We start from the raw sequence: 13,359 nt of genomic DNA, 5'->3' as shown, positions 1-13,359 counted from the left end.
CGACCTAAGTTGTGTCGACATAAGGACCGTATCCCGTGGCCATTTTTTCCAGCTTTGTGCAATGGAGGCTCTAGCAGCATCATAATATGACCAGGCAGGTATGATTAGGAACAGATGAGGTTTGAAGCGGAAGAAGGGCCAGACCTGGATCTGGGTTTAGTGGGATAGTAATGATTTTGGCCTATACTTTTAAGAAAAAAAAGAAATAACGCTGAAATTAAATTTTCCTTTTAATATACTCCTATTTCTTTTTGGCACTTTTACTGTTGAATGAACATTTTACATCTTCTCATAATTTTCCTTGAATCCTAACCGTTCCTTCTTTGCTGTCCTCAGTGTCCGAAGCAGATTGCTATGTTCAGTTGCAGCTCCCCACTGCATCTCCACTTCCTAACAGGACAAAGGTGATCTACAATTCCAGTGACCCAGAATGGAATGAAACGTTTCACTATCGGATTCATGGAGCAGTTAAGGTGAGACGCGTGGGCGCTTAAATACTGTGCACCTTGTAAACAAGTAAATGACGGATTACAAGTTGTTTATAATTTAATATAATTATATGCATCTATAGAGGGTAAAAGGACAAAATAAAAGAAATGTGACATTATACTAAAGCTATTGTATGTTTAGCTAAGTAGTGTAATGCAATTATTTTGATCTTGATTACTCTTGGAACATCAATAAAAATAGCATCATGGCAGCTCCCAGTTAGTTAGCTAGGTGCAAATGAGCAGATAAATAAAATTTTATATGCCGTTTCAGCAAATATAAAAGCATGGTAAAGGTACACTATCCAAACACACATTCTGACAGATCATTTTGCAGTTATTCTTAGGGGGATATTTATTACAGCTTGACAGGAAATAAAGTGCCGAGACATAAAGTACTAACCAATTGGCTCCTAACCCTCCCGGAAGCTGTGGGAGCCTTGCAATTTTTGGGGCAGTCCCCCGCAGCCCTGGAAGTATAGGTGGCTCTGCCTCGTCCCACCCGCTTACTAGTGAAGCTGGCAGGATGGGGATAAAATCACTAAAATCTCAGCGGCTGGGGAGGGGCCAAAGATGCAAATTGCACCATTTAGCCCTACCCCCTACCAGAGGACCCGCATTTCTACATCTTGGAGGTGGGGCCTAATGACCTCATAGTCCAGGCCCGCCTCCGAATTATCCTGCTGCGTCTCCTCTCTGGGCTTCTCCCAGAGAGGAGACATAAAAGGTAGGTAAGTATGATGTTACAGGATGTATTTGAAATATGTCAGGAATTGATTGATACTTTTTTCTCTCTCCACTTTGTTTTTCTTTGACAAATATCCCCCTTAAAACCAAGCTAATAGCATATATTAGACTTTTTGGATCCCGTTTTGAATTACTAACACCATGGGATGACATTTTCTCTTGACAGTGCATTTGATATAAAAGTATACATGTGAAAATATGGATCAATAAAGTGCAATAACTTCAATACTTGGATATACAGTATTATATAGTGTGGTACCCTGGTGAATTATTGTTAATGGTTTGATGTTTAGGTGTGTAATAAACATGTTATAAGTATATGGCACATCTGTATACTATAGTTTTTGACAGATGCCACTTATAAGAGGTTGTGTAGGTTAGCCTAGCACAGAGGTTCCCAAATGTGACCCTCAAGGCAACCTAATGGTCCAGGTTTTAAGTATATCCATGACTCGGCACAGATGTTTAAATCAAGGTGGCTGAGATATTAATTGAGTCACCTGTGGCCAAGAATGGATATACTTAAAACTTGGACCATTAGGGTTCCTTGAGGACCACATTTGGGAACCTCTGGCCTAGCACAAGTGTGCACTACATTTCAGAAAAAAGGGGGATGTGACTACATTGTGTCAGGTAATTCCCGAGGTGTCCAATAGCTGCTTTTGGGGAGGCCCTAACTTTAATGGTGTTGTGCAGGTGTTTAACATTTGATAATTTTTAGTGTAGAACTGACCAGAAGGGGGCGACTCTGTAGTGAGATGGGCAGCGTAACCAATGGAATATGTTCAACTAATGCTCCCTGTTTTTATAATAAATTAAAGCTTTCAGTGCCAATTTTCTGTGTCTGTTTGTAGTATAAGTAAATATTAATGTAATATGATATGATGCATTTCAGAGTAATTGTGTGATCACCAGTGTCATGTACTTTCTGCCTTGTAGAACATTCTGGAGCTGACGCTGTATGACAGGGACCTGATGCTGGATGACAAACTTGCTTCTGTTGTATTTGATGTGGGATACATTAAGCCTGGACAAACCACCAGGCGAGTTTTTAAACTCAACCCGAAGGTGTGTGCATGCTTGTAGATTGCATCATTAAAACTTGCCTGTCGGAACTCCTATTAGTCAGGTTAATAAGAGTAGGAGAACTGGTTTCTATGACATTGGGACTCTAATGTCTTATGACTTCTAGATTTTATGAGTTTTTTTTGTTTGTTTTTTATATGGCGATGCTATAGTGACAACTGCATTAAGAAGAAGCAAAGAAATATAAGTGTAATAGTTATGTTAGCCATATGGCCAATGCTAGCCTCAGGATATGAATGCGTTTTTTATATATATATATATATATATATATATATATATATATATATATATACATGTTTTGCATTTTAATTAAGTAGCTGACATCTGTAGAGTAGATTAGCACCAGGTTCATGTATCAGACTGATTTTTCTCCTGTTAGGGGAGTATTCTATTAGCGGTACTTTGCAGCTATCCTATAACCCCCGATGCAGCAGGCTCCTCCCCCCAATGTCTGCATTTATCAGAGGTTATGCTTTTGGTGCCTCAGGCACCCGAAGCATAATCTGTAGTAAGCGGGCTGCCGGCCCCACGATAACACATGGGATTGGGGGATTTATCCCATATGTTAACGCACAATCGCATTTTCGGATGATGAAAATGACCTCTAATTGGATAGTGCGATAATGATCATTGGTCATTAATCGTGGTATCTGGCTGTTTTTATCGTCCGAAAATGGATCGAGGATTATTGGACACCGCCCATAAAGTCTACTTGAGTGACTTGTGCAAGTTTTACCCTTGCTTGTAATTATTTATTTATTCATGCTTATCGGCATAGTAAGCGCAAGAACGTTAAACCTAATAAAGGATTTGCATGTTTGGGATGGGACAATAGCAGGGCAGACATCACTAGAACTGCTGTTGATTGAGATAAAGTTAAAAGCATGATGTCTTTTTACTTGTCAATTTTGTGTTTTTCTTTTTCTAAAGTAACAATAGTCAGATTTTACTTATTGTAAAAATCCTATTCCGAACCATCTCCCACCAAAAATTAAGTATGCATGAACACTTTTTATCCCATGGAGATGGGGTGGGTGCATACACACATTGCTTTAAACCATACACCTGTAAGACACTGGCAACCTTCCTGGCCTCTCTATGTCAGTGGTTAACTGGAGGTTAAGTGCTAATCCCAACACAGCATGAGGCAAGTGCCCCAAGACTATGTGCCACACTTGCAGATTTTATCTGAATTAAAAAAAATGTCCTTTATTGTTTTACTTAGTGGGTTTAAATATAAGAATGGGGTTATTTTTTGTAGAGGTGATTCACCCCATGAGTGAATAAGAGCAATATTAAGCTAGTACCCAACATTTTAGCAGAACGTTATACTAAATTATTACATAACAATACATATTAGATGAGACAAATTGGTTGATTTTACTAATGGGCCCTACACACTGGCAGATAATACTGAAAGATATGAACGATCTCGTTCATTAATGAACGAGTTACCGTCCATATCTTTCAGTGTGGAGGCACCAGCGATGAACGATACGCGGCCCCGCGCTCGTTCATCGCTGGTGCCCCGTCGCTCGTGCATGCAGGCCAATATGGACGAGATCGTCCATATTTGCCTGCACTGCTATGGAGCCGGGTGATGGGGGGATTGAAGAAACTTCACGCCCCCACCCCACCCCCCCGCCGGGTCTATCAGTGTGAAGGGCCCATAAGAACTAAGAGAAGACCTGCGTAGTAAATGCTTACTTCTACATTTACTTTGCTTCACTTACTAAATTCCTATCTACTGTATATGTTGTGAATACAGTTATTTATTAAACTATAAATGAAGGTGTACTGCTTGTTTTGTTTACTTGCACAAGGTGACTTATTAGGAACAGCATGTAAGTTTAATTAAACAAAATGTGAACAGGTCCTTAATGCTAAATAACTTCACTAGCGGTAGTGGCATATGGGGAATAGGGAAGCCGTTACTGTATAACCTCTGCGATGTGCACTACCTGTCATCTTGTGGAGCTTGAAAGACAGATCAAATGCTTTGATAATGTCCATTTATGACAAATTTAGAGATTTTTCTCCATTTGATAAAGACCCCTAACTCTTGCTAATTTATTATAAATAACTTTTCTTTCTGCAGCAGGCTACATTGGTTTCCACAGGGAAAACATCTGGGTGTAGAGTGGATCTTGATCCAGAGGCACCAACAGGCTAAAGCTTTAGCTGTCCCAGGATGCATTGTGGCCTCCCCTATGAACCTCGCCTCCAGGCACTGAGAACTCTGTTCCGAGTTGGTTGCCTGCAGCAGCAGGTCACTTAACAGGAGGGCTGCACTGGGCAGCCCTGAAAAGCTTTCTAAGAAGATTTATAATTCTGGGCTGTCAGCACTGTATGTCAGGGTGACATTCAGCGTTGCAGCTCTGTCACCTCCCAAGCGGCGTTGCATACTCCCGTGGCTCAGTTCCGGGGTACTTACGCCAGAGACGTCCCGGATTAGGCACAGAGTCACAGGCTGCTCTCCTGGTTCGCGTGGCTGCTACGGGGAAGGAGGTAAGAGGGTCCCCCAGGTGGGACCTGCCATTAAATTGCGTTCCAGTCGCGGTCTGGGGAAAGTTTGCTATTGGTAACCCTCATTACCAATTCCAGGCTCTGCCATTTGGATTGGCCACGGCCCCTCGGATCTTCACCAAGGTCATGGCCGTGATGATGGCACACCTCCGTTGTTGGGGAGTCAGAATCCTGCCGTACATGGTCGACCTGCTGATTCTGGCCAATTCCCACAAAGTCCTCCTCAGTCATCTGCAACTGACGGTGAGTTTCCTACAAGCCCACGGATGGCTGATCAATTGGAAGAAGTCCTCGCTGGTCCCAGCTCAGAGCATGGTGCACCTGGGGGCACTCCTGGACTCACACAGTCAATAACTGTTCCTACCACCAGACAAAGTCCTGAAGCTTCAGGACAGGATGCGATGCCACCCAGAAGTCTTCAACTCCTAGTAGAAAGATGGGGTCTACCGGACGTAGACCTCATGGCGTCTCGACACCGTTACAAGGTTCCGGTCTTCAGATCTCGGATCAGGGATTCTCAAGCAGCGTTTGTGGATGCACTGGCGGTTCCATGGAACTTTCGCCTGCCCTATGCGTTCCCTCCAGTGTCACTCCTGCCCAGGGTTCTACAGAAGTTCAAACAGGAAGGAGTAATGCTACTTCTAGTCGCTTCAGCATGGCCCAGACAGCATTGGTTCTCAGACCTGCAAGGTCTGTCGACAGGGCATCCTCTTCTACTTCCTCAGCTACCAGACCACCTTGTACAGGGCCCTTGTCTCTACCCAGACCTGCTTTGACTGCGTGGCTCTTGAAGCATCACTCCTAAGGGCCAAAGGATTTTCAGAGGCGGTTATACAAACTATGTTGAAGGCCTGCAAACCGGCCTCTGGCCGGATTTATTAAAGTGTTTGGAATCCTTACTTCACCTGGTGTGCTGATAAGAATTACAATGTCATAGATTCAGAACTTCCAGAATCCTGGCTTATCTGCAAAGAGGCCTGGACTTAGGTCTTTGTCTGGCCTCTCTCAAGGTTCACATATCTGCCTTGGAGTGGTTTCAGAGAAAAATTGCATCTATAACTGATGTTCATACTTTCACTAAGGGTGTTCTTTGGATTCAGCTTCCCTATGTCCCTCCTGTGGCTCCATGGGATCTGTCTGTTCTGCTGAATGCCCTGCATGAGTCTCCATTTGAACCTCTTGAATCGGTGGGCCTTAAATGGCTTATGGCCAAGGTCCTGTTCTTGCTGGCTATTGCCTCTGCAAGACGGCTGTTGGACTTAGGCGCTTTGTCCTACCATTTCTGATATTTCATCGTGACCTGGCAGTTCTCCGAATTCGACCAGGTTATTTGCCTAAAGTGGTGTCATCTTTTCACCTTAATCAAGAGATTGTGGTTCCGGCATTTCTCTCTTCAGACTTGTCTCCCAAATAGCGTTCTTTGGTTGTGGTAAGGGCTCTCCATATCTATGTGGAGGTAGGAGGCAGCTTGTGTAAATAAATAGAATGCCAGGTTCTGTGATCTGCTGCTGCGTCTGAAAACGCAGCATCGGATCAACTGAGTGACCCTCATGTTACTCGGAATGTCCGGATAAATCACACTGACCAGGCCAGTGAAGCTGCATTCAAGGACGCAGCCATTGGCTGCAGCACAGCAGGAAAATAGGGCCAACACGCCCACAGTTTTGGGATCGCTTCCCACCACCCCCAAACACCAGCATCATGTCAATCATGCTGCGGCTTTTTGGGCACTGCTAGCGACATAGCAGACCCAGATCTGAACATGTGCAGTACAATGTTTAGCGTAAAAACTGATTTAGCGTCCACCTCTGAATCCACTCTTCTGTCTTTTATAAATAATTGGAGACAATTGAAAAAGAAACGGCAGAGGCTTTATTTTGTAAACATCCAATAATACATACTAGTTTCAGAAACATCAGTGTGATGTTATTTTGAAATGGCAGTTACAAATATACACAATTTTCAGGGTAAATTTACTAAGATGGGAGTTCTATTTAAATAGGATGTTGCCCATAGCAACCAATCAGATTCTACTTCTCATTTATCTTGCCTCTTCTAGAAGATAATCCCTGGAATCTGATTGGTTGTTATGGGCAACATCCCATCTTAAATAGAACTCCTGTCTTGGTAAATATACCCCTAAGCGTTCAGTTTATAAAGCACTGATTTGAGAAAATATTAAAATCATACCCCATATAAACGAAACACGAATGGTGGCAATCATGTTAATTGTGGTTTTCTTAGGACAAGGAGGTGTTGGAAGTTGAGTTTCACCTTGAAAAAAGGTAAGAAATTGTCAATCGCTTTATGGACTGGCTGATCTCTTTCAAAATGTAGGGGCCGAATTGTTTTTATAATAAATGGAAATTAATGTTGTATTCTGTTGACAGCAAAGATCCACCTTCTGAAATCATAACCAATGGAGTGCTAGTGGTGAGTATATTTATCCTGCAGATACAGCAACGTAATCTATAATTATATGTATAGAAGGCATGTATATATGTGCCGCCACCTATATATGTATAGGTGGCGGCAGGCATGCCATCAGACATTCCCAAATGCCCCTTACATACCATCATACATGCCTAGATGCAAATTACACACAATCAAACCTCCTACACACGCCATCAATCCCACCTCCTTCCCACATTTGCCATCAGATCATCTACATCAGTGGTTCTCAAAGTCTGTCCTCAGGACCCCACACGGTTCAGGTTTTCCATGTCTCCCAACAGCTGAACTGTGTATCACCAACTGTCACATTTAAAAAATGTACAGGTGACCTGCAAAACATGAACCGTGTGGGGTCCTGAGGACCGAGTTTGAGAACCTGTGCTCTAGATAACCTTAATCCACCACTATTTTGCAACCCTGCTGCATTATAACAACACTCAACCATACTTTCTGCACCTTGAAGAAGATTCTCTGGTCTCTTCAGCACATGCAACATGCACAACTCCAGAGGACGATAGCGTGAGTGAGGGAGTAGAGACGACAGAAAGTGGCAGGTTCTAGGGGAGGACAAACATAGGAAAAAAGGGGGTGGAGACTTAGCGGGAAGGATACAGATAATGTATGGCGTTGGAAGAGAAAGGAGGTCAAGGTATAGGCAGAGTCTCTGGGAGTTAATAGAGACATTGAGACATCCTCCCCATTCCACATTTTATTCTAATGTATTTTATAGCGGCCTGGAATCAGGATTCTGCCCAAACATTCCACTGAGATTGCATTCACAAAGGTGATCAACAATCTACTTACAGCAACATCTAAAGATACATTTTCTTTACTCATTCTCCTGGTACTACTACTTTTCCTGCAGAGTTTTTACTTCATTGGCCTTTGTCACACAGTTCTTTCCAGGTTAACTTCCGACATATTGAAATAGTCTTATAATTGCTCTTGTGCATCATTAGCTATACTCTCACTCTCTGTTGGCATTCCACAAGGCTCTGTTCCTGGCCCCCTGCTTTTCTCACTGTATACCTCTTATTTTGTTTAAATAATTTTCTCATTTGGCCTCCCATTCTAAACCCTGATGACATACAGATGTACTTCTCCTCTGACCTCTCCACTTCTGTTCTGTCTTGTATTAGCAACTGTCTTCCTGCTTTATCCACATGGGTGACCCAAAGCTATTGTTCAACAGGTTTATATGGGAACACCTCAATTTCCGTAGTCATCCAAGCCTGTTGCCTTGTTGTCACACACTATACTTTCTCCCTCACATCCAGTCTTTCTTCCATTCATGCCATCTTAACTTCAGCCAGAATACACCCTTTCCTAACCATTTATTCACTCTCTTATCTCCTGGCCTGAATACTGCATCATCTTACTATTTGGCACCCATCTGTCTATATTTTTGCCTCAATCCATCTTAATTCCACACCAAGACTAATCATCCACTCTATATCTGCTCATCACTCCCAGTGTGCTCCAGAATTCAAATTAAATTGGAAGAAGCGGCTGCACATGCGTTTGATAATACATGAATAAACATTGGTGACTATACTTAGTCAGTTCCCCCATAGCTGAAGATAATAGTTGTACTGTGCCATATTCTCATGTCTTATAAGGTTGCACATTGTGCTACGGTGATGCATGCTGCCCTGTAACTTTATTATGTGATTGCAGGATTTAATTAATTGGTGGTGTCTCTTTACTTCACATATTCAGGCTCATCAATGTGTATGTATTGAAGGAAGGGTCGAGAATCGAGAAAATAAGGAGACAGGTAGGGAATTGTGCTGCCTTTTACACTAATTATGGTTAAAACATTTTCATATAAACCTCTGATATGTGACCAGGTTGATCTTCTCAGATACTGTCTGACCATTCGCGCTCTCTGTGCCCCTACAGTGTTCTCCAGTAAGTCACTGGCAACGCTGGGAAATCTGTAGTGCAGGGGTAAAGCACCTGCACTGCATTTACATACAGCATAATTGCCACGGTAATAAAGTATGCTATATCCTTTCATACAAGTAAAACCACATGCTCACTAAAACTCAATTTCATTCTTTTCTTAAAGACTTAGTTTAACAGACAGCATCGTAGAAATATCATACAAAAGAAACAAGTAGAATAAAACATCTGTACGTCAGAGTAAATACTCAATTTAAACTTTTTGAAGTGAAGTGGCTCTGGCTTCTGAGATCAGTGTGTGGGCATCTTTACTGTATGTGCGAGAAGAGGTCCCCAGTCAGCTTTTCTGAGAGCAGAGCAGGACCTGAACTGCTGTGACAGGTGGCCTGTGGTGCTGAGGGTTGGCAAGCTGGTCTGCAGGTGCTGGGGAGGTGGCTGCAGGCTGGCCTGCGGGTACTCGGGAGTTGGCATCAAGCTGGCCTGCGGGTACTGGGGAGTTGGCATCAAGCTGGCCTGCGGGTGCTGAGGAGGTTGCAGGGTGGCCTGCGGGTGCTGAGGAGGTTGCAGGGTGGCCTGCGGGTGCTGAGGAGGTTGCAGGGTGGCCTGCGGGTGATGAAGTGGCAGGGTGGCCTGCGGGTGATGAGGAAGTGGCAGGGTGGCCTGCGGGTGCTGAGGAGGTTGCAGGCTGGTATGCTGGTGCTGAGGAGGTGGCAGGCTGGTATGCTGGTGCTGAGGAGGTGGAAGGGTGGCCTGTGGATGCTGAGGAGGTGTTAGGCTGGTCTGCGAGTGCTGAGGAGGTGGTAGGCTGGTATGCTGGTGCTGAGGAGGTGGCAGGCTGGTATGCTGGTGCTGAGGAGGAGGTGGAAGGGTGGCCTGTGGATGCTGAGGAGGTGTTAGGCTGGTCTGCGAGTGCTGAGGAGGTGGTAGGCTGGTCTGCTGGTGCTGAGGAGGTGGCAGGCTGGTCTGCGAGTGCTGAGGAGGTGGTAGGCTGGTCTACGAGCGCTGAGGAGGTGGCAGGCTGGTATGCTGGTGCTGAGGAGGTGGCAGGCTGGTATGCTGGTGCTGAGGAGGTGGAAGGGTGGCCTGTGGATGCTGAGGAGGTGGTAGGCTGGTATGCTGGTGCTGAGGAGGTGGCAGGCTGGTATGCTGGTGCTGAGGAGGAGGTGGAAGGGTGGCCTGTGGATGCTGAGGAGGTGTTAGGCTGGTCTGCGAGTGCTGAGGAGGTGGTAGGCTGGTCTGCTGGTGCTGAGGAGGTGGCAGGCTGGTATGCTGGTGCTGAGGAGGTGTCAGGGTGGCCTGTGGATGCTGAGGAGGTGGCAGGCTGGTCTGCTGGTGCTGAGGAGGTGGCAGGCTGGTATGCTGGTGCTGAGGAGGTGTCAGGGTGGCCTGTGGATGCTGAGGAGGTGGCAGGCTGGTATGCGGGTGCTGAGGAGGTGGCAGGCTGGTATGCTGGTGCTGAGGAGGTGGCAGGCTGGTATGCTGGTGCTGAGGAGGTGTCAGGGTGGCCTGTGGATGCTGAGGAGGTGGTAGGCTGGCCATTAGAATGTGTGTGGTGAGGAAGATCTAAAGTGTTTAGATTGACAGTCAATAGATCGACACCATACGGTCAACATGCATTAGGTCGACAAGCATAAAAAAAGATCAACAGATGAAAGGTCCACTGGGTGAAAAGGTTGACATGACATTAGTTGACACAAACTGTTTCAGTTTTACGGATGAAATTTTGTATGTTTTATCTAATGTGATCACCATCATTAGAAAAGTGTACGCTCGCCGCAGGTTACTGGTCCCAATTGTAGTCCATGTAGATAATAAATTAATAAATTAAGCAAATGTTGGGAAACCATGTAACCCCCCCCCCCCCCCTCCCATCCTCCAAAAATAACTAAAAAAAACAACAACATGTCTTGACCATCGCCGTGTCGACCGTTTGAACCTGTTACCTTTTTGTACATGTTGACCTAATGCATGTCGACCAATTGACTGTCGACCTAGACACTGCCTATCATCAGGGTACTGATTAGATAGTCTTTCCCACCTGCGAATTTGTCACTAGTGATATTATAGTTTTTTTGTTTTTTTACAAAATGTCATTGCTTCTGCAATTGCCAACTCCTTAGTTATGAAATATTGAGCTGGTCCCCTTGGATAATTTGGCTCATAATTCCTTAGCAAGTTTTGCTGTCTCCAGCTCTTGAAAGTTCTTCTCCATAAGACTCAATAAGGGTGCTTTCATGAACATTTGTTTGATTCTAGCACTTAGGCTGGGCATACACAGCCAGATAAGATGCCTGTCAGACCGACAGACATTTTATCTGGCAATATCGGACAGTGCCAATATGCATACACTGTAAGATCTCCCTGTGTATTGGCCATGATATCGGCGATCTGTCCCTAGGGAGGAGACATTTCCCCACCCTTTCCCATGTGTAGGGCATACACTGGCCGATGCAGCTGGCTGAACACTAAAAAAATATTGTCGCATGGACATGCTGGACGATCTGACATGGCCCATCTGATCGATATTACCAGATCGGTTGGCCACATACACGCTACAGTTATCTGGGCAATCTGCTTATGGTTCTAAGTCAGACCTGATCGCTGTTGTGCAAAATTGCGATGATTATCGAACGACTGCACATGCTTACGGATCGTAATGCGCAGGCGCGAGGCCAAACTGCGAAAAAATCCTGCGTTTTTTGTTTTTTTATTGATAGGCGTACGCAGTCTGATTGACAGGAAGCGGATGTTTGCTTGAGGTAACTGGACGTTTTCTGTGAGTGTCAGAAAAATGCAGGAGTTCCCAAGCGTTTTCAGGGAGGGTGTGTGATGTCCGCTCCGGCCCGATGCTGTAGGAGTAGTTCCTGGGCTTCTCACAGCCCGCACATACTGGAAAAATAATTAGATGGTGAGTGAGGTGCGAATGGATTTGCAGCTGACCGGTGTTTGCAAAGGATTCGCACTGCGTACGCAGACTTGCAAGGGGCAGATCTAGACTCTGGCTGGGCAGCGACTATCCGATCACAAACCTCTTCAAATTCGCAGAGGTGCCATCAGGTCTGAATTAGGCTCTATAGCGGGCAAATCGGCCAGCTAATCGTATTGTGTATGCCCAGCATTAGTCAAGTTGTACAATTCTATTTGTCAAGGCCTAATATTACAGTACAGTCTCCTTCAGCTTTATTTGCTTGGGTAAATGTATGCCATAGGTGGGCGGAATTGAAAGTAGGGCTGAAGCACTCACGTTCTGCCAGGTGAAAGGTAGACAATGGTTACTCCCTGATGAGCATGTTTCTGTAGTAGGACTAAAAGCAGTTAATGAAGCAATCTTCATGCTGGCGTACGGTCACCCAGATTTGGCAGTTTGCAGGGAAATATACTGAATGTGCTGCTTAATTAGTCCCCCCCCCCCCCCCCCCCCGAAAATCATCTAGCACAACAATAAACATTTTGCAAAATATGCATTTTCAGTAGAGATGAGCGGGTTCGGTTCTCAGAGAACCAAACCCCCCCCCTCCAAACTTCACGATCCGAGTCAGGAACTTCCCGCCAGACTTGGATCCCAGAACGAGGCAAAACGTCATCCCGCTGTCAGATTCTTGCGAGTTTTGGATTCAATATAAAGAGCCATGCATCGCCGCCATTTTCATTCCGGACTTAGAGAGTGAGGGCGACAGACCACTGTCTCTCTCTGTGGGGTCTATTCATGAAGCAGTGAAAAGTGTGGAGAAGTGAGCCAGAGGAGAAGTTGCCCATGGCAACCAATCAGCTGCTCTGTATAATTTTATAGTATGCAAATTATAAATGTTACATCAATGCTGATTGGTTGCCATGGGCAACTTCTCCAGTGGCTCACTTCTCCACACTCTTCACGGTTTCATGAATAGACCCCTGTGGGTGGTGGCGTCAGGTGGGGTCAGTGTGTGCTCTCTAGGGGTGCTGTTAGGGGTTCTGTCCTGTCACTCACTGTGGTGTCATGTGCTGTTAGGGGTGTTGCCGCTGTACATGGGTGTTGCTGTCCTGGCTGTTACTGTGCTGTACAGAGGCGCTGCCCTCCTGTATGCTGTGAAAGTACAGGGGTGCTGGCCCTGTCTTGTATGCTGTGATAATATATGTACACTGGCCCTGTCTTGTATGCTGTACAATTACAGGG

General features: G+C 45.0%; 1 protein-coding gene across 1 annotated transcript in view; it reads left to right on the top strand.

Annotated features, from left to right (window-relative positions):
- Positions 1–13,359, top strand: part of PLA2G4F (phospholipase A2 group IVF) — a 136,162-nt gene that overhangs the window by 62,582 nt on the left and 60,221 nt on the right. The window contains exons 3-7 of the mRNA XM_063947505.1: positions 337–473; positions 2,175–2,303; positions 7,092–7,132; positions 7,238–7,280; positions 9,021–9,078. Of these exons, the coding sequence (XP_063803575.1) occupies positions 337–473; positions 2,175–2,303; positions 7,092–7,132; positions 7,238–7,280; positions 9,021–9,078 (408 nt within the window). The remainder of the gene's footprint in view (positions 1–336; positions 474–2,174; positions 2,304–7,091; positions 7,133–7,237; positions 7,281–9,020; positions 9,079–13,359) is intronic.

This window comes from Pseudophryne corroboree, chromosome 12 (assembly GCF_028390025.1).
Source record: "Pseudophryne corroboree isolate aPseCor3 chromosome 12, aPseCor3.hap2, whole genome shotgun sequence".
Lineage (NCBI taxonomy): Eukaryota > Metazoa > Chordata > Amphibia > Anura > Myobatrachidae > Pseudophryne > Pseudophryne corroboree.
Note: the sequence above shows the minus strand (reverse complement) of the source record. Positions and strands in the feature narration are given on the sequence as shown.